The sequence below is a fragment of the Lepus europaeus genome, chromosome 1, assembly GCF_033115175.1.
Source record: "Lepus europaeus isolate LE1 chromosome 1, mLepTim1.pri, whole genome shotgun sequence".
Classification (NCBI taxonomy): domain Eukaryota; kingdom Metazoa; phylum Chordata; class Mammalia; order Lagomorpha; family Leporidae; genus Lepus; species Lepus europaeus.
This window is the reverse complement of record NC_084827.1, coordinates 134852285-134877767: the sequence shown is the minus strand read 5'-3', so window position 1 is coordinate 134877767 and position 25483 is coordinate 134852285. Positions and strand designations below refer to the sequence as shown.

At 45.4% G+C, this 25483-nt stretch overlaps 1 protein-coding gene across 1 annotated transcript in view; it reads right to left on the bottom strand.

Moving 5' to 3' along the window:
* MYO1B (myosin IB) overlaps positions 1-25158 on the bottom strand; it is a 163296-nt gene extending 138138 nt beyond the window's left edge. The window contains 4 exon segments of the mRNA XM_062189379.1: position 2635; positions 2776-2825; positions 2827-2919; positions 25054-25158. Coding sequence (XP_062045363.1) covers position 2635; positions 2776-2825; positions 2827-2910 — 135 coding nt within the window. The 5' untranslated portion in view covers positions 2911-2919; positions 25054-25158.
* Between the last annotated feature and the right edge of the window lie 325 nt (positions 25159-25483).

Genomic DNA, 25483 nt, shown 5'->3' with positions numbered 1-25483 from the left:
AAAGCAATATATATTTGGCCTAAGTCCTATAATACAGAAAAATAGTAACACTGTTCTACCTCCACCTCAATCCAAACCCATCCTACCCTGGTACCCAAAGTTAATATTCTTTTTCCTCTGTGTAAATGCAAATACAAGTACATTTATAACATACACACACTCACAAACCCCCCCACACACACTTTTTAACACAACAGAATCATACTGTACCCATTACTTTATAATCTGCTTTTCCTCACTCAAAAGAGAGCATGTCTAGCCCTCCAACATGGTATAATTAAACTTACAAAATGAGGGGCCGGCACTGTGGTGTAGCAGGTAAAGCCACCACCTGCAGTGCCGGCATCCCATATGGGTGCTGGTTCGAGTTCCGGCTGCTCCACTTGCAATCCAGCTCTCTGCTATGGCCTGGGAAAGCAGAAGAAGATGGCCCAAGTCCTTGGGCCCCTGCACCCCTGTGGGAGACCCAGAAGCTCCTGACTTTGGATCAGCACAATTCTGGCCGTTGCGGTCAGCTGAGGAGTGAACCAGCGAATGGAAGACCTCTCTCTCTCAGCCTCTCCTTCTCTCTCTGTGTAATTCTTTCAACATAAATAAATCTTAAAGAAAAAAATAAACTTACAAAATGAAGGTACATCTCATGGAAATAGTAGCTCTAAAGCATCATGAGAAATACTGATATGAATATCTGGCAGCTGAAGTCAATTTTCTACTTTTGTTTTATAACCAGAAAAAGTATTCCAAAAATAGTTTAGAAAATAAAATTATGTATAGCTGAAACCCAGACATTTTGTCTGAAGACTCACAAATATGAACACTCGGCATTTTGTTAAAAAGAGGGATTGTTGTATTTTTAGTTGCCACAACGAATCAGGTATTTGAATGCAAGCAATGTTCCCCTCTCCATCCATTTTCAATTTACCTGAAGGAGAACTGTGCTTCCTGGAGCCAAAAAGAAACATGACCAGTAACCTTCGTTAGGATATAATTGATTGCTCCTATCTCCATCTCAACAAAGGCCTGTGTTGAAAGGCTATCTTTTATTTGCTATCAGACCACACTTTCCAGAAAGCTGCAGAACTGCCAGGCTCTCCCACCTGAAAGCAGAAATGCTACACTGGGAGGGAAGGCAACACCACTTCCCAGCTCTACAGCAGCAACTTCTACTTCTTCCATTGGGATCAGCATCTCAAACAGCCACATCTCTGCCGTGCAACTAGCCCTCTGCACAGTGGCCAGGTATCAAATGGATATTCCAAAAGCAAGAGTCACATGTTGCATGCTACTGCCCTACTCCCCACAGTAGGAATCAAGAGGCCTCCCAATCATGACTATTTCACAATGAAATTAATTACCCAAAAGTTATCCTGGAAACATGGCTGGTGCTTATGGTCTGAATAGCTGTGTCCTCCCAAAAGGCATCAATTGACATTCAGTGACCAATGCGATGGTTTTAGGAGTGGGACCTTTGGCAGGTGATTGGGTCATAAGGCCACAGCCCAGGTGAATGGGGTCTGGGCCCTTACAAAAGGGGCCCCACAGAGCTTCTGCCTTCCACTATGTAAGAACACAGCAAGAAGCACCTCCCAGGGGTGCAGGGCCTCACCCAACACCGAATCTGCTGGCCCCTTCATCATGGGCCTCCCCAGAACTGCAAGAGGGAAATTTCAGTGCTTCATAAGCCACTCAGTTTATGATATCTTGTGAGACTAGCCAGCTAAAGAAAAGAAAGCTACATGTGTCATACATTAATATAGCCTGTTAATCCTATAAGTAATTTAAAAATACATTAATTTCACAAAAAGTTAAAACTGATCCTACTTCTATCACTTTACTCTCTCATTTATTTTATTTCCTCCCTACATGGACCATAACAGAAAAGTACAAAGTATACCCCAATAATCCAGGTCTCCACGCCTAGATGCACCTGTTGACAACAGGGAAAGAGAAGTCACAAGAAAGGCTAAATCTATTAAAACTGCTTTTTTTTCCCCCACTCGGCCTCCCGTCGAAGTCAGTCCACCCTGCTTCCTTCTCAGCTGCTGGTATAGGGAATCAACACCCCTTCTCTGCTTCAGTTAACAAAGCACCTTGCCCTGGGTATATGCAAGTGTCTGTGCTGCACACACATGTATTTCTGACTCATGTTTTAAATATATTTTGAGAACTTGATAGTTAAAGTAGCCTTATGAAATCCTTTATAAAGAATTTTTACAAGATAAAATTTCCCCCATTATTGCATATATTTACATGTTTTCATTTTTTTGCATATAGCATTAAACTTCTGTATTTACAGGATGTAAACTATTCCCAAATCTCCAGGGACCAAGCATGTATTCATCTGTGGTCATTTGTTCCCATCCCTACCAACTACAAACGTCAAAAAGGTCCACGTCCTTACTGTGTTGCATTTTAACGAATAGCATCTCAATAATCAGACTTTGCTAATCTGACAGCATCCAAGAAGATACCTATGGATTCTGAAGTCTCTTCTAAACACACGTCCCCTGTATGTTCTACTCACTTGAAAGTCCCCAGTATCCAGCACAATATTCTGCACACCACCGAGACTATAAACGCCCAGGAGAGACTCTCGGCTGTAATCAGTATCCTCCCTGAGCTACATCAGCGAACACTCAAAGCTCTTTCTGAGGATATGAACAAGCATCTCCAGACTCCAAGGAACAGAGGAGAAGAGAATCCGAGAAAGAAAAGCCAGCGCTCTGTCACAACATACGTCTAACCCCCACAGATGACCTTCATCTTTACTCACACTAGATTTCATTATGGTCAAAACGCTTCTTGAGGTTGTTGATGAAAGTCTCCCTCGTTGAGAGGTTCCAGAAGAACCATATCTCCAACTCCGATCATGTTGTCCAGAAGTGAGGTCTTCACCTCCATCTTGGCCATGGTCGTGTGCTGTAGGGACAAAAGGGGTCAATTTAAATGAGCAAAATTGTCTCAGTTGGGTTTTTGGCACCACTGTAAAATGAAACTCTGGCAGTTCCAAATGACCTTCACCAGCTTCAAACGTCATAGCCTCCCCTCCCCTAGGACTTGCATCAGAAGCCTCGGGCTTGGCTGTAGTCCTCCCATTTGCCACAAGTGAGCCTCCCTCCCCGTGCATCTCCCAGGCAAAGTCCACCAACAGAAAGAGCACTGGAGAGCCCACAGGCTCCATTTTCTTTAGACCATCTCCCCTTCCCCTACTGAGGGTCTCAAGATTCCAGCAAAGGAACAACCCACCCCCCACTCCCAACTTTTGCACACCTATGTCCAGTGTTGAACCTTCAAGGCTCTGCTGGAGCTAGGATGCTGTCCTCCAGCAGTCCAGGAGGAAATTCAGAATGCTTTTTGCTAAGAAACATGTTTTAAGTGATGCTAACATTTTTTGGTTGATGGCCACCTACCAGATACTACATCAAGAACTTCATATGCATTAATTAATTTAATCCCCATCATAATTCTATGAGGTCAGGTGTTGTTATCCCCCATTTTAGGAAATGAAAACTGAAGCTCAAAAATTAAACTTGCTAGAGTTACTTAAGAGTCTTTTGCATGTCATGTTAAAGAACTCAATCACCACTTATACCATTTCATCTCTGGGAAGAAATTTCACTCCAGGCACTCAAAATTCATATAATGAAAAGAATATAATCCACTGGTGAACGAAAGGTTCCCTGTATAATACAAACTGCCAGGAACAATCTCCATATTCTTAGTTCTCATTCCAACAGACATGCCACTACAAAAGCAAAGTCAAATTGACATGCAATGAACAGACTAAAATACTAGTTTGCCTACGGCTCAATGTAAAAATCCACCAGGTGACAACAGGCATGTAACAAAGCAGCATTCTACCCTACGGTGCCACTCAACAGCGGAATGCTACATCTGATCGCCATCAAGGTTGCTATAATCCTTTGGATATTTGAAGATAGGTAAGTGTGTTGTGTGTGTGTGCATGCATACTTTCATGTTACTCAATATTACTAGGACTAAAACAGTAGAACTAAATTCACCCGGGCCATTTCCTCTACACATTTCCAAAGCAGAAGTCAGTTTTATATTATTTCAGCATACTAATAACATAATATTTCAGAATACTAATCAGTCCTTACAAACATGCATAGCCCAACACAGAGTGGAATGTACATGATTCTTCCCATTAAGGAATCACTCAGGCATACTGTAACTTGTAAAGGTCCGTCTGCTGCTTAAATCTTAGCGATTTACATAAATGGCCTCCTATTCTAGTCGAGAACATCTACTAGCTCTCACAGAGGCAACGGAAACTACATGTCTCTTGCCTGTTGTGAGCAAAAAGGGCTAGTAATCAAGTATTCATTACAGGGGCCGGCGCTGTGGTACAGTGGGTTAATGCCCTGACCTGAAGCTCCTGGCATCCCATATGGGCACTGGTTCGAGACCCAGCTGCTCTACTTCTGATTCAGCTCTCTACTATGGCCTGGGAGAGCAGTAGAAGATGGCCCAAGTCCTTGGACCCCTGCACCCATGTGGGAGACCCAGAGGAAGCTCCTGGCTTAGGATTGGCACAGCTCCGGCTGTTGCAGCCATCCGAGGAATGAACCAGTAGATGGAAGACCTCTCTGTAACTCTTTCAAATAAAATAAATAAATCTTTTTTAAAAAGTAATTATTATTAACTATTAGCAATTTATATTAGTCCACAAACAACTTTTATCTCTGACTCCATAAAATTGTGTATGTCTGGGGGAGGAAGAGAGAGAACTAAGATGAAATCAATAAGATCAATAAGGATTTAGTAATCAAAACAAGAAAAATAGAGGTTTGTTTAGTGTGATTTTTCCTAAATTATCACATATCTGCAATTCTGGTTTTTGTTTTTGTTTTAAGATTTTGTTCATTTATTTGAGAAGCAGAGTTACAGACAAAGAGGGAGAGAGAAGGGTCTTCCCATCCACTGGTTCACTCCCCAAATGGCTGCAACAGCCAGAGCTGGGCTGATCCAAAGTCAGGAGCCAGGAGCTTCTTTCAGGTCTCCCTCATGATGCAGGGGCCCAAGCACTTGGGCCATCTTCCACTGCTTTCCCAGGCCATTAGCAGAGAGCTGGATCAGAAGAGCAGCAGCTGGGAACCACACCAGCGCCCTATGGAACCACAGGCAGAGGCTTAGCCCACTATGCCACAGTGCCAGCCCCTGTTAATGTACTTTAAAAAAAATACATTTATTTATTCGAAAGTCAGAGTTACTGAGAGAGGAGGAGAGAGAGAGAGAGAGAGAGAGAGAGAGAGAGAGCGCGAGCGAGCTCGATCTTCCTTCCACTGGTTCACTCCTCAGGTAGCCACAGAAAAGCCAACATCCGGTCGCCCACATGGGTGCAGGAGACCAAGGACTTGGGCCATCTTCTGCTGCTCTTCCCATGCCATAGCAGAGAGCTGGAGCGTAAGTGGAGGAGCTGGGACTTGAACCAGTGCCCAAATGGGATGTCGGCATCACAGGCAGTGGCTTTACCCACCATGTCACATATGCTATTTTTTTTTTTAAGATTTATTTATTTTCTTGAAAGTCAGAGTTACACAGAGAGAGGGAGAAGCAGAGAGAGAGAGAGAGAGGGAGGTCTTCCATCCAATGGTTGGAATTGGCCACAACGGTCAGAGCTGCACCAATCCAAAGCCAGGAGTTTCCTCCAGGTCTCCCACATGGGTGCAGGAGCCCAAGGACTTGGGCCATCTTCTACTGCTTTCCCAGGCCATAGCAGAGAGCTGGACTGGAAGAGGAGCAGCCAGGTCTAGAACCGGCATCCATATGGGATGCCAGCGCTTCAGGCCAGGGCATTAACCCGCTGCACCATAGCACCGGCCCCATCACATACGCTTTAAAATTTCATGCTAACCATAGCTGAGATAAATAGTCCTAGACATCACTTACACCTGACAATTGAAACCCCAAAAAATGATTTCCTGCACTTCCAAGTAGGCCAGGCTCTGAGAACAAAATATTTGGGGGACGGGGCCTGGACATTCCCTAGAGACAGAGAGGCAGGGGAGGCGGCTGGGCTACCGCCAACATCCATGGAAAGACGTGCTCAGGAATGGGACCGTGAGTGCCCAGGCTTTGTCACAATGAATTAACATTTAAATCAAATTTCAGGTTCCCAGACTCGTGTGATGCCAAAAGCACTCTAGTGGCGACGCATTACACGTAATTTGACAGATGAGGGAAGAAGGCTTAGGGACTAAGGGGGAAGTCAACCTGAGAGAGGGTTTCAAAAATAACCACCTCAAACCAGCAATTTAATTAAGCAAAGTCGTTGAGTGGGAAATCTCTGCCCCCGGGTGGATTTCTGTGCACAGCCTATTTACAGCCACAGCCACTGCCACGGCCCACAATACAGCTTGGCTGCAGGTACACAGTTAAGCAGCCCATCTTAGCAATTACATCTGCTTTCCATCTTTTCAAATATATGTCCAAGGAGGTTTGTACAGGTTCTGACTCTTAACACTTCTATTCCAATTTAATAACGGGAGGGGGAGGTTGGGGGGTTGGGAAGATTGGAGTACAAACAAATGCTGAGTTACAGGCACCCCAATAAAAAGTGAGAAACTCAGAACACACAACTTCTGCAAACTGAAATACAACAGCAAAGCAAACCAAACTGAAAAGCGGTACCATGGTTACCTAGATGGTCCAGATTCAGGTGGGTGGGTGGGTGGGTGGGTGTGTGAAGCTTCTGAGCACCTAGGTACTTGCAAGGGTACGTAGAACCACCCTCATTCTCAGGGTGACAAAAGGACACGGAGAAAGTGGTAGAAATGCGCTGCTTTCCCATTGTGAGACCACCACCCCGAGTCTTGGTCCAACTTTAGACATCAATGAAATCAGTCTGTGTATTTGCTCCACCAAAAGAGCCAGATTTGGTTTTACATGAAGGGACCAGCCAGCCTCACCATGGGAACAAATTTCAGCATCACGTGCTAATTCAACACTCCCACAAACCATCAGAAGATTCCACATGGGGTTATAGGGAGATTTAAATGAGAATGTACACAGAGCACTGAGGATACTTCTTGGTTGAGACATATATAGAGATAGTCACATATCACCTAACAACTGTTCAGTCAACAACAGGATATAGGATGATGCTCTAGGATTTTATGGTGCAGTCACATCATGGCCGACTCAGTTTGTATAAATGCACTCTACGAAGTTTGCACATTTACAACACCGTCTAATTAGGCATTTCTCAGAACATATGTCCATTGGTAAGCAATGAGTGAGGGATACGTGTTTTCTCTTTCCCGAGAGCCCTCATGGGAGTCCATGCTCCTCTGGAGAAGCCCATTCCACACCATGCTCTAGAAACTGGTACGTGATCGAGGCTAAGTAGATCAACACATTTCCATTCCTAGCCCCATAACGGATTTCCTGGGTGGGCACGTGAGTGAGCCTGAGGCTTCAGCTTGGGTTATCAGGGCAAAGGTTCTCTCTGCTTCTGGGTGGTGTGACTTGTGGATGTGGCTGTTAGACTTGCTGCAGCCATCCAGGCTTTCAGGAGGGAGACAGCCCAAGCAGAAAGACAACACAGGGAAGGGGCAGGGCAAGGGAAAATGACCCAGAATTATTCCTGCTGCAGTCCTAATGACATCACAGACCTCTGGATCAAACTGCACCTGAAGCCCATACCCCTTCATTCAAGTTTTCAGTCCAGTAAGCCCAACTGCTATCTTACCTAATACAAGAAACAGCTACCAGGAGGTGGAATGCTCACTGGCCATGAAAAAAGCGTGATGGGCTGAGCTAAGGTAGGGGGTGGAGGGCAGGGCACCTCCTATCCTGGACTGACAGGATTGATCATCTTTGATAACTAACAGCCAAACAGCTGACGACCCAACGCCTGTTGTGCCTTGAGACTCAGACCTTGTCCCCTAACAAAATTTGGGAAAAATTCGTGACGCTAGAGTGTGGGCTGGCTACTCCTTAGAAGTCCTACAAGAAAACAGGCCGGCGCCGCGGCTCACTAGGCTAATCCTCCGCCTTGCGGCGCCGGCACACCGGGTTCTAGTCCCGGGTCGGGGCACCGATCCTGTTCCGGTTGCCCCTCTTCCAGGCCAGCTCTCTGCTGTGGCCAGGGAGTACAGTGGAGGATGGGCCCAAGTGCTTGGGCCCTGCACCCCATGGGAGACCAGGAGAAGCACCTGGCTCCTGCCTTCAGGTCAGTGCGGTGCGCTGGCCACAGCGCGCCGGCCGCGGCGGCCATTGGAGGGTGAACCAACGGCAAAAGGAAGACCTTTCTCTCTGTCTCTCTCTCACTGTCCACTCTGCCTGTCAAAAATAAAAAAAAAAAATAAAAAATAAAAAAAAAAAAAGAAGTCCTACAAGAAACAGCCACACTAGCCGTGTATCGGCTGGTCTGAGAGGCCAGAGAGAAAACGCGGTGCTGCCCAGTGACGTCACTGTGCCTGCAGGTGGGAGATCCAGAGACATGACCCATCCGGAGCAGTAAGAGCTTTGCTTCTGTAGCACCAAGACAAGGGCTGAGGCCTCTCCCTGTGATGGAACCAGCCCCCACCAGTGCTTCTCACACCGCTCACCAGCCCCAGGGGGATGCTACTAGCCAAGAACTATGGCAACCCTGCAGGGCGCCAAGGCCAGGAGCAGTATACTCAGACCAGCCTCTCACTGCAAACTCTTGAGGATGGGCAGGCTCTCCAAGTCCATGTAAGCCAAGCAATTTTCAAAACTGCATTAGTAAGAGAGGTATACTGCAGAGAGTGACAGACTGGCAGTCGCTTCCGACCAGTCCATCAGACAGTCAACCCAAGACTGCCAACTCTACAGGACAGGAGACAGAACTGCTCAGGCATGGCAGCCCCAGACTCAGTCGCTGTCCCAACACTCCCGACACACAGCCCCAAAGTGGCCGTGGAGAACGAATGGACAAAGGAGGTTTACTTGAAGAGAAGACCCTCTGGGCAGGGGGCACCTGCTCTCAGCCACACAGAGTAGAGGTGCACGATGTGGGCGGGGGCTTGGTATTTTTCCCAAAAGATAAGCACAGTAAGCAAGGTGCCCTCGTGATGAGGGCAGCCCAGGGGCAGGGGCCACAGTACATGTTCTTTCTTTTTTTTTTTTTAAGATTTTTATTATTTAACAGAGGTTACAGACAGTGAGAGGGAAAGACAGAGAGAAAGGTCTTCCTGCGTTGGTTCACTCCCCAAATGGCCACTAACGGCCGGAACTGCGCTGATCCGAAGCCAGGAGCCAGGTGCTTTCTCCTGGTCTCCATGCAGGTGCAGGGCCCAAGCACCTGGGCCATCCTCCACTGCCTTCCCGGGCCACAGCAGAGAGCTGGACTGGAAGAGAAGCAACCGGGCCAGAACCGGTGTCCCAACTGGGACATAAAAACCCAGTGTGCTGGCACCGCAAGGCGGAGGAATAGCCTAGTGCACCACGGCGCTGGCCCCAGTCCGCGTTCTTTCTTTTCTGAGGGGGTCACCATCCAGTGTACAGTCCTGCTCCCACTTGTCCCTGCTCCCCTGTTTTAGGAAGCCCCAGCTTTACTCAGCCGTCTGGGAGGTAGTGCCCCGACTTCCACAACAGAATCCAAGAGACAGGTCTGCTCTCTCCACCCCAGGCCAGGCAGTGGGTGGGCACAGAGACGCCCAACTGACATGACACTAAGTACTAGGCCCAACACTTAGGATTATACCATTGTCAGGCCCTCAGGATTACATACATGTAAAAACTAAACCTCTTCTCCCTGACTTGATAAAAGCAGTCTACAAAACACAATGGTGGAGCCAGCGCAGTGGCGCAGCAGGTAAAGCCGCCACCTATGGTGCTGGCATCCCATATAGGTACCAGTTCAAGTCCCAGCTGCTCCTCTTCCAATCCAGCTCTCTGCTATGGCCTGGGAAAGCAGTAGAAGATGGCCCAAGTCCTTGGCCGCTGCACCCGCATTGGAGACTCGGAAGAAGCTCCAGGCTCCAGATCAGCCCAGCTCCAGCCGTTGCGGCCATCTGGGGAGTGAAACCAGCAGTTGGAAGACCTCCATCTATTTTTCCCTCTCTGTGCCTGTAACTCTGCCTCTCAGATAAATAAAATATTTTTTAAAAAGTTAGCCTGCTATAGATTGATTGAATTTTGAGGTCCTGCCTGCTGTTGCCTTGGCAGGGCCAGACCAAATGATTTCTCAGGCATTATATGGCCCGTAGGCTGGACGTTTCACTCCCCTGCTTAAGGGGTACTGCTGTGGGCCAGCCACTAGCCCACAGACCAGGTGCCAGGTGGCTCCATGGCTGCACCCACTCTTCCCAGCTGTTGTTCCAGCCAAGAAAAACAAAATATGACGGCAAGTGTTCCTTCCCCCTCCTACTCTCATGGCAATAACTTCCAAAATTACTACCTATAGTTCAATGTTATACAGTTCATTTGCTGGAATCTTCTGCAGTGTAAAAATACCATTGAGACTATTCAAAGCATCATTTGAAAATTTCCTCAAAAATCCAAAAGAGTACAGAATAAACATTCTATAGCATCTTAAACCAGCCATCTGTAACCTAAGATCTACATATAACTAGTCTACCCAGTCACAGGCCTTAAATTACAAGCTACTGACCACATCAAGGTCATCTGGGTTTGGGAGGTCAGGATCATCATTCTTTAAGCTGTTAGCTCCCCAACACCCTCCCCACAAACACACCCAGATGGCAGAACAAAACAGCACATCCAAAGTGCAAGATGATGCCACGATTTGATATCCAAACAATAAAGCTGAAATACTTTTCCAAAATAAAAATCAATTTAATAATAACAAGAGATGGAGGGTAAGCTGAATAAAGCTCATCTTATTCAGCAGGTCTTCCATTGGATCCAAAGTTCTCAAAAGCACCATAGGGGCCAACATTGTGGGGCAGCAGGTTAAGCGGCTACTTGCTGACACCTGCACCCCATACTGGATGCCGATCCGAGTCCTCGCTGCTCTGCTCCGCTCTAGCTTCCTGCTAAGGTGCCCAGGGAAGCAGTGGATGACAGCCCAACTACTTGGGCCCCTGCCACTCACATGGGAAACCCAGATGGTAGTTCCTGGCTCCTGGTTTCAGCCTGGCCCAGCCTCAGCCCATTGCAGCCATTTGAGGAGTGAATCACCAAATGGAAGATATTCTCTCTCTCTCTCTCTCTCTCTCTCTCTCTCTCTCTCTCTCTCTCGTTCTCTCCACCTTTCAAATTAACAGATCATTAGAAAAAAAATAGAGTATCAAGGATTAGAATATAAGTACATTTGAAGTTGAAGCACTTATTGCAGGATTTGAAAAGACATTCATAAATCGAGAGCTGGGGTTGCAATAATTAACAAGAATTCAGTCACTAACAGTTTTAAATTTGAAGAAACTTTTAAAGCAAAAGTAAAGTTATTTGCAGAAAACTTACTGAAGACAGTTATCAGAGTAAGCAGTAGGTCTAGCAGTTAAGGCACCTGCAACCCACATCGAAGCACTTGGGTTCCATGCCCAGTCCTGGCTCCCTACTCCAGCTTCCTGCTAATGCGGATCCTGGGAGGCAGCAGTGATGGCTCAAGTAAAGGGCCCCTGCCACCCCCACAGTAGACATGGACTGGGCTCACAGCCTTCAGCTCCGGCCTGGCCCAGCCCTGACATTGCAGCAGCTGTGGCGTGAGCAGTGGATGGCAGTACTCTCCTTCCACTCATCATCCCTCATCTATTTCATGGCGGGGAGGGGAGCAGTTATCTATAGCTTGGGTAAATATAACGAGGGCATTTACAAGTAGCAGATTCGAGCGTTCCACAGCACAGCGCAGCGCAGTGACTATAGTTCACAGTAATGTCTTACACCCTGTATGAAGAACCAGACAGAGGAGCTGGCAAGCTCCAAACAAAGAACAGGAACGGACATGCTGTCCGATTTTATCAGTTCATGCTGTATATGTATGGTGATATATCGCATTATGTCCCATTAAAACCTACAAACTGGGCGGGCCAATGGTATAGTAGCTTAAGTCACAGTTTTGGATGCCTGCATCCCATATCAGAGTGCCTGGTTCAAGTCCTAGCTACTCCATTTCTGATCCAGCTCTCTGCAATGGGCATCCTACAAAGGCAGCATAGGATAATGGCTGAAATACTTGGGTCCCTGCCACCCACACTGGGAGACCCAGGTGGAATTCTGGGCTTCTGGCTTCAGCCTGGCTGTTGTGGGCATTTGGGGAATGAACAAGTGAATGGATGCTCGCTTGCACTCCCTCTCTCTCTCCCCTCACCTATTTCTGTCTCTCTGCCTTTCAAATGAAAATGAAAATAAATCTAATATATACACATATATAATTATGCAAATATTAATATGCTCAAAAATTCTAATAAATAAAAACCATGTAGAAAAGACTAAAAGACAGCTCTATTATAACATCATTAGCAACATATATCAGACTCCACGGGGAGTCTGAGCTCAGTAACAGGGCTGCATCCGACTCCAGGTGCACCCATTAACCCCCTTGGATGGTGGTCATGTATGCATGACAGCGCCTTTTCTATAGAATCAGCCCTGGGGTGTCAAGAGTCATGCTTTAATCATCTTTATTTCCCCAAAAGCAGAGTGCGTGGCCTCCAGCACATGGTAGGCATTCAGGGAAACACAAAGGGCAAACAAGTATGCAAATTCACCATTGACAACTGAGCCACACCACAATGCACGTCCTCCCAGCTGCCCTCAGTTGCTGTAGTCACAGTCCACCAGAAGGCAAAACAATGACAGCAGCTCCAAGCCACTTTGATCCACACCTCCAAAAACACAGTATTATCAACAAAGGACAGGAAATAGAATTGAGCCACTTGGCTCCCAACAAGATTACTAATGCTTTTTAAGAATAACAGGAGAAACACATTTAAACATGAAAACGAGGCCAATGTGGCAAGATTTCAAAAGAACTCTCAGCAAATCCTAATGGGAAAACAAAGGCAAAAGCAGAGCCAAGTCTATAGGATGTGGCTCAGCACCTCACATCACCAGCTAAGTGACTGAGAAAACCTGGAAATTCCTTCCTAGAGTTTTAAAAATAGCACCAAATCTCACCTCCCTCCGGTTAGATTAATTCCATTCAGGAAGTTCACCCAGGATTTGCAGTAGGGAGTCCTGCTCAGTGGCTGGTGCTAAGGACACACTAAGCAATAGCAGCACCTCCCCTGCCCCCCACACCCAAGGCCAGTGGAAGAGTCAAGAAAATAGCCCACTTTGAAATTTTAAATGAAAAAGCAATAGGTGTCAAGAAAAGAAAAAAAAAAAAAAAAAAACACATCAACCAAAGGCAACACCCTCATGGTTTGGTCGCACTCCATCTGAATTTATTTGGACCCTGCCGAACTGTGATTCTGATAACGAGTGAACCGGCCATCATGCCTGGGTTTATAAATATGAATACCCCATCTCAATATACCATCAATATTCCAGGAGCTGTGAAGCTACAGTGATATACTCCCCACGCCGCCACCACTTTCAAATTCAGCCTCATCTCAGGGCCATCTGCGCCACCACTACCACCCCCCGCCCCCCTCTTACCTTCTCCCCTCCCCCAAATTGACCACTGTGAGTAATTGCCTGCCTCCTGCTCATCTGTACCATGGGCCTGTGTCAAATAAACACATGTGCAAAGTATTTATCCCTACCATTTCACACCAAAATACCAAAGAAAATACACGTACAACTCTTACTCCCTCTGAATCTTGCAAGGTCACAAGTGACCCAGGTTCTCCGCCATGGCTTCTGGCTGTCTCATACTTCCATCCCCTAAAGCCAACCCATCTCATTGATTGCATCACATTAATCACTCTCACTTCCCAACCTTCCGCTCAACAGCAAGTCTGCCTTGCCCTGTCACCACAGTCCCCTTTCTTTCCCCCACCCAGCCACCCCATAACCATCTATCAAGTACATCTTGCTTCAAACCCTTCAATAACTCCCCAAGGCCTTGAAGTCAATATTTCCCATTCCTTAGCAGATCCTCAAAGAAAATTAAACATAGATTCATCATATGATCCAGCAATTCCACTCTGGGTACACACCCAAAAGTAGTAAAAGTTGGGAACAGCATTGTGGCATAGTGGGTACAGCCAACGCCTGCAATGCCAGCATCCCATATGGGTGCCAGTTAGAGCCCCAGCTACCGCAATCCAGATTCCTGCTGATGGCCTGGGGAAAGCACTGGAAGATGGCCCGAGTGTTTGGGGCCCCTGCCACTCCCGTAGGGAGACCCAGAAGCAGCTCCTGGCTTCAAGCCTGGCCCAACCCTGGCCAATGGAGGATCTCCTTCTCTCCCTCTTTCGGAACAAAGGGAGGGAGGGAGAAACCAGTAAAAGCAGGAATGGAAACCTATTTTCCTAGTCATGTTCACAGCACCATTACTCACAAGAGTCAAAAGGTAGAAGCCACGCAAGTGTCCATCAACAGATGGATAAACAGCGTGTGTTCTAGACACTCAACAGCATCGCACCAGCCTTTAAAAGGAGGGAATTCTAACATTTGCAACAACACAGGTGAGCCTTGAAGACACTCTGCTCAGTGAAATAAGCAGGCACAAAAGGACCAATGCTGTGCTAGGCTACGTACATGATATACTCAGAATAGCCAACTTCGTATGAGACAAAGTAGAACGGTAGTTATCAGGCACAGGGGAGGGAGGGGTCCGGAACCTCTAGGTAATGGGTACAGAGATTGTTTGACACGATGAAGAAGTTCTGGAGACAAACAGTTGTGATGGTTACACAACAACATCAATGTTCTCAATGCTATGGTTACCACAATGGGGAAATAAAAACCCCACTCCTTAGCATAGAACACACGTCTCTACAGGCTGCCTCTTGCCTCCCTCCCCAGTCTAATCTCTCCCTTGCAAAGCGCATCCTCCCTAAGGTAGCCACACACAACACACAGCACCGTCACTGAGGCCACAGCTAGCTGGCCACGCACACACCCCACACAACACCAGCCTTCCAGGGCCTGGCATCAGGGCACAGAAATATGGTCAGGGGGCTGACACGAGAACAGGGAACTCATGGAGACCCACGGAACAGGGTATGGTACAGGGGAACCTTGCCAGGCTCCTGGAGAGAGGAAGTTAAGTTCAATGACTACCTACGATGGGCACAGAGAAACGCTGCTTTCGCTGCCTGGTCGTCAAGAGGTTCAGCTGAACTTCTCGTCTTAATTCCCTCCAACGTAAACCACAGTGTCAACCACTATGGACTGAGTGCGTGTGAACCCCCAAGGTACATAAAGCCTAACCCCGACGAGGTGAATTCTGAGATGAGGACTCGGGGTGGTAACATAGTCTAGAAGAGGTCGGGAGGGCAAGGCCACTCTGGTGGGACCAGTGTCTATGAAAAGCCAGAGCATTCTCCCCCTCTCTGTGTGAAAACACATCAAGAAAGCTGTCGTTGGCAAGCCAGGGAGAAGGCCCCCACCAGGACCCGAGTCCGCACCCCTTGAACTAGAATTCCCAGCCTCCAGCACTGTAAGCCGTTCACGGGTATTTCCTTACAGCAGCCTGATCAGACACAACACACCAATATACCCCCCTCACCACTGTTACTCTGCTTGTCTGCTCCTCCCTGCAGAAGGCAGGATGGCACGCTTGGTACAGGAAGGCCACACTGCCTGGCAGAGTGGTCAGCACACAGGACGGTGGCATGAAAAGTAAAGGGACAAATGCACACTGAAGAGGCACAGCCCATTCTCCCCCCAGAAGCGCTTCTATCATCTCTACCTTTCCCAAGCAGGCCACGGAACAAGCGACAATCAGAAAGCCCCAGAGGATACACATGAACAACTCAACTGAGAAACCGCAAGACAAGGACACTTTCTTGGTATTTATCAACCTAAAGGGCACTAGAATGAAAAATGGATTCCTTAGGACAACTACTCCAACAGTGGGGTCGTCCGTGGAGAAAGGGTCAGTGGACCACGAGAACCATACAGGATGCTTTGTGAGAAGGTTCAAGCGATGCTGGCTTCCATTCCCACTAACCCACAAGAAATTTAAGGCGTGTTGATTCATGGTACTGACTTCACAAATGAGTTACCTGATGTTTCCATTCCTTTATGCCACAGTTAAAGCCACTACATGCGAGTGTTCACCCCACCCTCCCACCTTTCCAAAGCTTTCTGCTAAGAATATTTATTCTTTTATTTTTGACAGGCAGAGTGGACAGTGAGAGAGAGACAGAGAAAGGTCTTCCTTTGCCGTTGGTTCACCCTCCAATGGCTGGCGCACCGCACTGATCCGAAAGCAGGAGCCAGGTACTTCTCCTGGTCTCCCATGCGGGTGCAGGGCCCAAGCACTTGGGCCATCCTCCACTACACTCCCGGGCCATAGCAGAGAGATGGCCTAGAAGAGGGGCAACCGGGACAGAATCCGGCACCCAAACCGGGACTAGAACCCGCTGTGCTGGCGCCGCTAGTCGGAGGATTAGCCTGTTGAGCCACGGCGCCGGCTCTGCTAAGAATATTTAATGAATTGCTATGAGGGCTATTGTTAGGGTCTTGGATTGGGGAAGGAAACAGGCACAGCTAAAGGGCAGCTTTCAGAGTATACTGTTGTGCTCAAACTCCAGATAATACAAAGGATTTTAAATTAACAGACAATAAGGAAATCGAATATATTTTAATAACTTAAAAACAACCTAACGGGTAAAAGCAAACGTAAGCCCAGGATGCCATACAGCCGATCTGCAACCTTTAAAAGCTTGATGAACAGAAGGCATAGTGAATTTCACATTCTGGCTACCTAAAGGTTAACACCTCAGCAAGCGTCTCTCCATAGGCAGAGATGGGCCAGGAATCACCCAGGTTCAAGGTCCGGGTCTCTTTCTGGGACTGAAAGGCCGGCTTTATCAACAAAAGCTATCGTTACAGGCTGGGCTACCCTCAATCTTGGGCACAGAGGTCAGTTATTAAGGATTTTAAAAGCAGCATCTAGAACTTTGCAATCTGTAAAGAGAAAAGGAGGGAAGAAGGGAGTATGTTTTCCAAGAGTGGAAAGTGAATATGCCAGAAACGAGGCTAACATCTAGACCAACTAGGACAACTCTAGAGGCAAAACTAACAGGGGCTGCTCCAACAGCACTGAAGGATTGGGATTATTAGCTACCAACTCTCTCTTCTGACACATGAACCAAACGTCTAAATGCCTTTGTTAAAAAATTAAACAGAGGCACACCCTAGGATCCCACGAAAAACCTTCTTTCAACAGAGAAAGCAAGACACAGATCCCAAGACTCCAAGATAGCAAATTAGGGAACCACATAATGTGCTAGGCTGGTGATAAATAGTTTAAGAAAAAAAAAAGTGTAAGAGGTGCACTCTGATGAGAATTGGAGAGAAAAGCCCACTGGAAATCCTACAAGAGGAAAAGAAAGACACTCTAATGATTAAGGGATTAATTCAACAGAAAGATTTGACTATTATAAATGTACACGCACCCAACTACAGGGCCTCTGACTTATTTAAAAGAAATGTTAATGGATCTAAAGGGAGACATAGAATCTGATACAATGGTAACAGGGGACTTCAGCACCCTTGTCACATCAATGGATGGATTAACTAGACAGAAAAATCAACAAAGAAATAACAGAGCTAATCAACACCATGGATCAAATGGACCTAACGATATTTACAGAACTTTTCACCCCATGGTTGCAGAATACACATTCTTCTCATCAGTGCATGGAACTTTCTCTGGGAAAGACCATATGCTAGGCCATAAAGCAAGTCTCAGCAAATTCAAAAATACCAAAATCATACCACGCATCTTCTCTGACCTCAATGCAATAAAGCTGGAAATCAACAACTCAAGATTCTCTAAAACATATGTAAACACATGGAGAATGAATAACATGCTCATGAATGAATAGTGGATCATTGAAGAAATCAATAGAGAAATCAAAAAACTTCTGGAAATAAAGATGACAACACAACATACCAAGATTTATGGGATACAGCAAAAGCAGTGTTAAGAGGGACGTTTATAGCAATCAGTGCCTATGTGAAAAAATTGGAAAAGTACCAAATAAATGAGCTTTCAATGCATCTCAGGGACCTAAAAACAACAAAACAAACCCCAAATTAGCAGGAGAAAATAAAAAGAGAATAAACAAAACAAACAAAAAATATAAAAGATCAGGAAAATGAAGAGCTGGTTTTCTGAAAAAATAAAATTGACACACCACTGGCCCAACTAACAAAAAAAAAAAAGAGGGAGAAGACTCAAACCAATAAAATCAGAGATGAAAAATAAAATGCAGCAACAGATACCACAGAAATAACAAGAATCATCACAAATTATGACAAAGAGCTGTATGCCAACAAACTGGGAAACCCAGAAATGGATGGATTCCTGGACAACTGAAGCCTACCTAAATTGAGCCATGCAGACACAGAAAACCTAAACAGACCAAAGACCAAGCTGGAAATTGAATCAGTAATAAAGGCCCTCCCAACAAAGAAAAGTCCAGGAGCAGATGGTTTCACTGCTGAATTCTACCAGACATCTAAAGACAGACTGATTTGAATTATTCTCAAGCCATTCAAAACAATTAAGAGGGAATCCTCCCAAACTCCTTCTATGAAGCCCGCATCACCTTAATTCCTAAACCAGGAAAAGATGCAAAAGAGAAAGAGAACTATAGACCAATATCCCTGATGAACACAGATGCAAAAATCCTCAATAAAATATTAGCTAATCGAATCCACAACACATCACAAAGATCGTTCATCCGAACAAAGTGGAATTTATCCCTGGTATGGAGGGATGGTTCAACATTTACAAACACTTAGTGAGACACATCACATTAACAAGCTTTATATGGTATCTCAATAGATGCAGAGAAAGCATCTGATAAAATAGAACATTCTTTCATGAAAAAAAACCTTAAACAAATTGGGTATAGAAGGAACATTCCTCAATACAATCAAGGCAATTTACGGCAAACCCACAGCCAGCAAGTATCCTTCTGAATGGAGAAAAGCTGGACACATTTACCCTAAGATCCAGAACCAGCCAAGGATGCCCACTCTCACCAGTGCTAAAAAGACAGTCCTGAAGTTTTAGCCAGAGCCAATAGGCAAGAAAAAGAAACCCAAGGGATACAAATTGGGAAGGAGAAAATCAAACTATCCCTATTTGCAGATGACGTGATCCTATATACAGAGGATCCAAAAGACTCCACTGAGAGACTACTGGAACTCAAAGAGTTTGGTAGAGTGGCAGGATATAAAATCAAAACAGAAGAATCAATAGCCTTTGCATACACAGACAATGCATGACTGAGAAAGAACTTTTCATATCAATCTCATTCATAATAGCTCCAAAAAGAATTAAATACCTTAGAATAAATTTAACCAAGGGTGCCACAGAGCTTGCAGAAGAAAGAAAAACAGACATTAAAAATGGAAAAATCTAACATTTTCATGAATTGGAAAGTCATCATCAAAATGGCCAACTACTGAAAGCAATTTACAGATTCAATGCAATACCAGTGAAAATAGCAATGATATTCTTCATAGATCTAGAAAAAAAATGATGCTAAAATTCATATGGAAACACAGGAGACTCCAAATAGCTAAAGCAATCTTATACAACAAAAAAACAGAACCAAAGGCATCACAACAACGAATTTCAAGACAGACTATGGGGCAGTTATAATCAAAACAGACTGGTACTGGCGCAAAAACAGACACATAGACCAATGGAACAGAATAGAAATGCCAGAAATCAATCCACATATCTACAACCAATTTTTTTTTTAAGATATATTTGAAAGTCAGAGTTACACAGAGAGAAAGAGAGAGGTCTTCCATCTGCCGATTCACTCCCCAATTGGCCGCAACAGCTGGAGCTGTGCCAATCCAAAGCCAGGAGCCAGGAGCCAGGAGCTTCCTCCAGGTCTCCCAAAGGGTGCAGGGGCCCACTTGGGCCATCCTCTACTGCTTTCCCAGGCCATAGTGGAGAGCTGGATCGGAAGTGCAGCAGCTGGGACTTGAACCAGCGCCCATATGGGATGCCAGCACTGCAGGCAGCAGCTTTACTTCACTATGCCACAGCACCAGCCTCAACCAACTTATCTTTGACAAAGGAGCTAAAAATGAATCCCTGGAGCAAGAAAAAGTCTCTTCAACAAATGGTGCTGGGAAAACTGGATCTCTGCATCGGGAGTATGAAACTAGACCCCTACCTTACAGCTTATGAAAAATCCACTCAAAATGTATCAAAAATCTAAATCTATGACTCAATACCATCAAATTACTAGAGAACATTGGGGAAACTCTGTGAGACATTGGCTTAGGCAAAGACTTCTTGGAAAAGACCCTAGAAGCACAGACGGTCAAAGCCAAAATTGACAAACGAGATTGCATCAAGCTGAGAAGCTTCTGCAATGCAAAAGAAACACTTTTCAGCAAAGTGAGGAAGCAACCAACAGAATGGGAGAAAATTTTTACAAACTATGCAGCTGATAAAGGGTTAACATCCAGAATCTATCAAGAGCTCAAGAAACTCAAGAGCAACAAAATAGTTAAGAAATGGACAAAGTACTTTAATATGCATTTTTCAAGAGGAAATTCAAATGGCCAACAGACACTTGGAAAAAATGTTCAGGATCACTAGTCATTAGGGAAAGGCAAATGAAAATCACAATGAGGTTTTGTCTCACTCCAGTTAGGATGGCTTCTATAGCAATCAACAAACAAATGCTGAAGAGGATGTGGGGAAAAAGGTACCCTAATCCACTGTTGGTGGAAATGTAAACTGGTGCAGCCACTGTGGAAAACAGTATGGAGATACCTCAGAATGCTCAATATAGGCCTACCATATGATCCAGCCATACCACTCTTGGGAATTTACCCAAGGAAAAATAAATCAGCATATGAAAGTGTTATCTGTTAGCCCCATGTTCATTTCAGCACAATTCACAATAACTAAGATATGGAATCAACCCAGATGTCCATCAACAGTTGACTGGATAAAGAAATTATGGTACATATACACACTATGGAGTACTACTCAGTTGTAAAAAAAAAAAAATGAAATCTTGCCTTTTGCAACACAATGGACACAACCGGAAACCATTACACTTAGTGAAATAAGTCAGTCTCAAAAAGACAGACATTGTTTGTTTTCTCTGATCCAAGGTAACCAATAGAATACCTAAAATGTAATGTTTAGGAGTGAAGTGGACATTTTGAGATTCGATGATTGTTTATAGCCCTTATCTCTTCTGCTGAGGAATGGTTTTTTTTTTATTCATACTATTTGGTGAACTCTTTTTACTTAGTATTGGATTAACTTTACTATCATTAAGTAGCCTTAATGATAGTAATATATCTTTATAAAATTGAGTGAGAATGTGAGAGGGAAGAGGAGGAAGGGTTGGAGCTTTGAGGGGGAAGGAGGAATTAACACTATGTTCCTAAATCTGTATATATGAAATACATGAGACTTGTAGAACTTAAAATTTAAAAAAGCAAGCCAGATCCCAGAGGCGCCCCACATCCGGTTTCTGGAAAAATCAGGCAAAGATGGGCTCTGCTGGCTGTACGATGACAATGGTCTTTCACAATCACGTAACACGTACCGGCTTTGGGATGGATGTGGCTTGGTCCTCAATGCAGGTGTTGAGGTGGTAGAGTGTTAAGGGCTGGGGCCAAGGAGGCAGTCAGTACAGGCTGCTTGCTGCTCTCTGGCCTCCTCCCTCTCACTGTGGACCTCTCCCCCTTGCACGTGCTCCCACCATCGAGCCACGGCAACCACGTGATGTAGCCAGAGGGGTACAGCCAGAGACAGCTCTATGCTGTTTGGACTTTCAGCCTCCAAAACTGTGAGTTAAATAAACCTCTTTCCTTCATGAAGTGCCTAGCCTTAAGCATTTTGTTAAAAGAGAGATGAAGACACACTCCACGCCCTGCCATCATATTCCTGAGTCACCGAACTCTGTAGAACACTCCCAAGACTTTCCAGAGAAGCTTCCCTTGCACCCTACAGCAGTCTCATGGCAACAGCTCACCATAAGGCACCTTTCGAACCACACCAACAGGGGACAGCACAGGCGCTGGAATCACTGTCCCAGGAAATTCACCCCTGGAATGCAGAATCCCGGTCTACACAGTCAGGGCTGACAACACTTGCTGCACAGGGCCGCTCGGCGCACACTATGACAAAGCGACCTCAGCAGAAGCTAGAGCCCTCCCTTCCCAATTCCCTTTTCTTCCTCTGACCCTGAAGGTCCCACCTGCACTTCTGGCCTGTGTCTCCTGGCAGGCTATGCAGGTTACCAACCTAGAGAGTTGCCTCATTTGCAACAGACCTTCCACGGGGTTCAATACCCTCAGGAGGAAACGCAGCCAACATCATCGTCCCCGCGGTCAGTTCCCGGAGGACGCTCTGCAGAGTCACGGCAGGAATGGCTGCCAAGGGCCAGGGCAACTTCAGAGAAGGCCATCTCCCCAGGGTGGCTCTGAAACTCACGTGTGGCCTCTCTCCTCCAACCACCCGCCCCCCCCCTCCCCCGCACCTCGCCCGACCATAGCGCCCCTCACCTTGCAGCAAGAAGCCCTGGCCTGAGCACGGAGCCCGTGGTCACACTACACAACTCATAAACGTTATGAGACTTAATGAGCTAACGTCTGAGAGGGGCTATGGGTTCCTGCGGGACAATGCAGCCAAAAACTATAAACCACTCTTGTGTCCAGAAACACAAACTCAGCTGTACAGGGGAATGTGCTAATTATAACCCACGGACTTCTCAATTCATTCCCTCAAGGCAGATTTAAAGGAAAAACAAAAAAATCCAAGAACTCAAACGTGTTTGGATTGGCAAACCCGAGACCCTAGAACCCTGAGATGAATATAAAACTGCTCAAATGTAACTGGCACACCCCAGAGCTCCGATTCGTTCCTGGTGGGTGCACAGACGCCAGGAGCGACCCGTGATTATTAAATTGAATACAGCCACCAGGGGAAAACCAACTTCCCTTCCAAACAAACTGGCTTATTAATCAGAAGGCCCCTATCCAGTTCCACAAGCCGATTTCCTCACCCTTCCCTGTCCTCCATCCCCATTTCCACCTCTGGTTGATCATTCCTTCTGTTCGCTACATCCTTGGTCAGACCATCCAAGCGCTGAAGGTGCTCGCCCACCATAATGAAGTAGGCACTCACATAGACTCTCCTTTACCCATAGGTTTAGGGTGACTCCCGATAGATTTGTGCAAACTGGGTGAACAAAGACACTCACAAAAACAGCCCGAGGTGCATTAGGGCATAATCATCGTTTTTGGAAAACATGGACCTTCATCATTCAGGCTCTTTTCAGTGACGCTGGAGAGCCCCAGATTGGGGTGAGGAAGCAAGTCACCAGCAGGAGGACAGCAGCTTCTGCAGCCCCCAGGCGAGGAGGACCACCACAGCACACCCAGCGTGCAAACTCGGCCTGGCAGCTGGCTCCCAGGGAGACCCGGGACACACTGCTCCCATTTCCCCACAGTGGTCCGCATCATTTCCTAAAATCCTGTCTCAGCTGCCGTCATTGTTGACTCAACAAAAATTTTAAAAAATAAAAAATAAAAAGCTCAACTCTGGAAAAACCAAGGTTCTCATTTTTGGGTTATAAAGAATGTCAAAAACCAAAAAGCCAGCAAATGCCAGTCCGCAGAAACCTTTCTCGATGACATTTACAAAGGAAAACAGCTCTCTCTATTCTGACCTCACCATCCAAAAAATGTATTAAGCCTCTAACTGTCCCCGACTTGGAGAGGCACAGCGCTAACAGGGTCGCCGCAAGCACAGCGTGAGCTGTGTTCTCAGTGTGTGTCCACCACTGTGCACACATTCGCTACAAAACAGCATAGGTGACTTTTTTAAAAATCTGCCTAGTTATGAAAGCAACACAGAGTCTAAACATTGCAAATGAAGGCACCTGCCTATAAAAGAGAAAAATGGGCATTACTTAACAGGGCAGCTTCAGTAATGTCTCTGGGCTCGTGGCTAAGAGAAAACTTTTTTAGAACCAAAATTCAGAAGTCTCTTCCTCGGGCAGTTAGCCGCTGAAAAGAAAGTCTAATAAACTATGTAAACAAAAGGGAGGGAGGTTTATACATTTACATTAGGATTTCATGAATGTTTATTAGCTGAGAAGTGATCAAACAGAAATAGCAAAGATGGTCCAAAAAAGACACCAATCATGTAAATTCAGAGGGCAAAACTACTTTGTCATTTAGAAAGAATTTCTAAAGAAAACAGCTCAGTCACCACAGTGAGCTACTGTACCTAAGTTGATTAAAACCAACAATCACATGAGAAATTGGAAGCATTTTCTGAGTCATTTCTAGTTTGTCTACTGTTGGCAGCATGACTTGAAATGAGAGGCCTCGTAATGCTGACCTCTCTAAACACATTCTAAAGTATTTATGAGGAACAGTAAGGAATATACACTATAACCAGTTAACCTGTAAGGCATGACATAAGCACCCTTAGCCACGCACCCAATGTCTACTACAATTTACCTTTACAGATGTTAACTAGAGTAACATTTGTGCTAATATCTAAAAGCTCTATAGGACACAATAGCTATTTCACACATTTGTGAAAGGTTACATACATATACTCCCCACTCACATCCACTTCCTATTTTCTTAACTACGATAACACCATTAACGTGTAAATCCACTCTTAGAGTGGATCGGTTTGACCACATACCATGTCATACAACAGAAAGTCCAGGGGAAGCTCCGGTAGGAAAGAAAACACTCAGCATTAAGCTACATTGTAAAAGCCTGGTTAAGAAAAGTTCACTTCCTTCTGCAAGTAGTTTATCAAAACAGAGTTTTCAGAATCCATCATTACATTATTGTAAGTCAACAAATTAAAAGGCATAAAACTAAACAGTTATCATTCTAACCCTAAGTACACGTTTCAACGGGTGGGTACGGAGGGAGATGGAAAAACTGTAGAATTCTTTTTAAATGACCTAAGTAGAAGGTCCCTCCAATTTAGAAATTAAAACTGCTTACCAAGTTGCCTTCTCCATTGTTTTTCCCACTGATTTAACTCGCACTTTAGCATTCAGTTCATATGAAAGAGACAAACATCCGCTGTGACAGGGAGAACATACTAAGTACAACAAATATTTTGCACACAGATAAGGGAAAAGTAGGTCAATATTCTTTGGCTGGGAGGCAGCCTCTGCTTCCATTTTGGACTCTAGGAGAGACCTAAAAAGTTCATGGGAAATGAGTTACATGAAAAAATTATACATGGATTTCAAAATTCTTTTGCACCAAAAGAAATTTACCTTTTAATTCCATTTTCCCAGGGACTTTTTTGCAGTACTTGCGTATTATGCGATCACCCACTCCAGACTAGTCACTATCCACTGCTCTGAACCAGGCACCTGGTAGTAGACACAAGGCACCGGGCAGGCACCAAGAGGAATAAAAATGA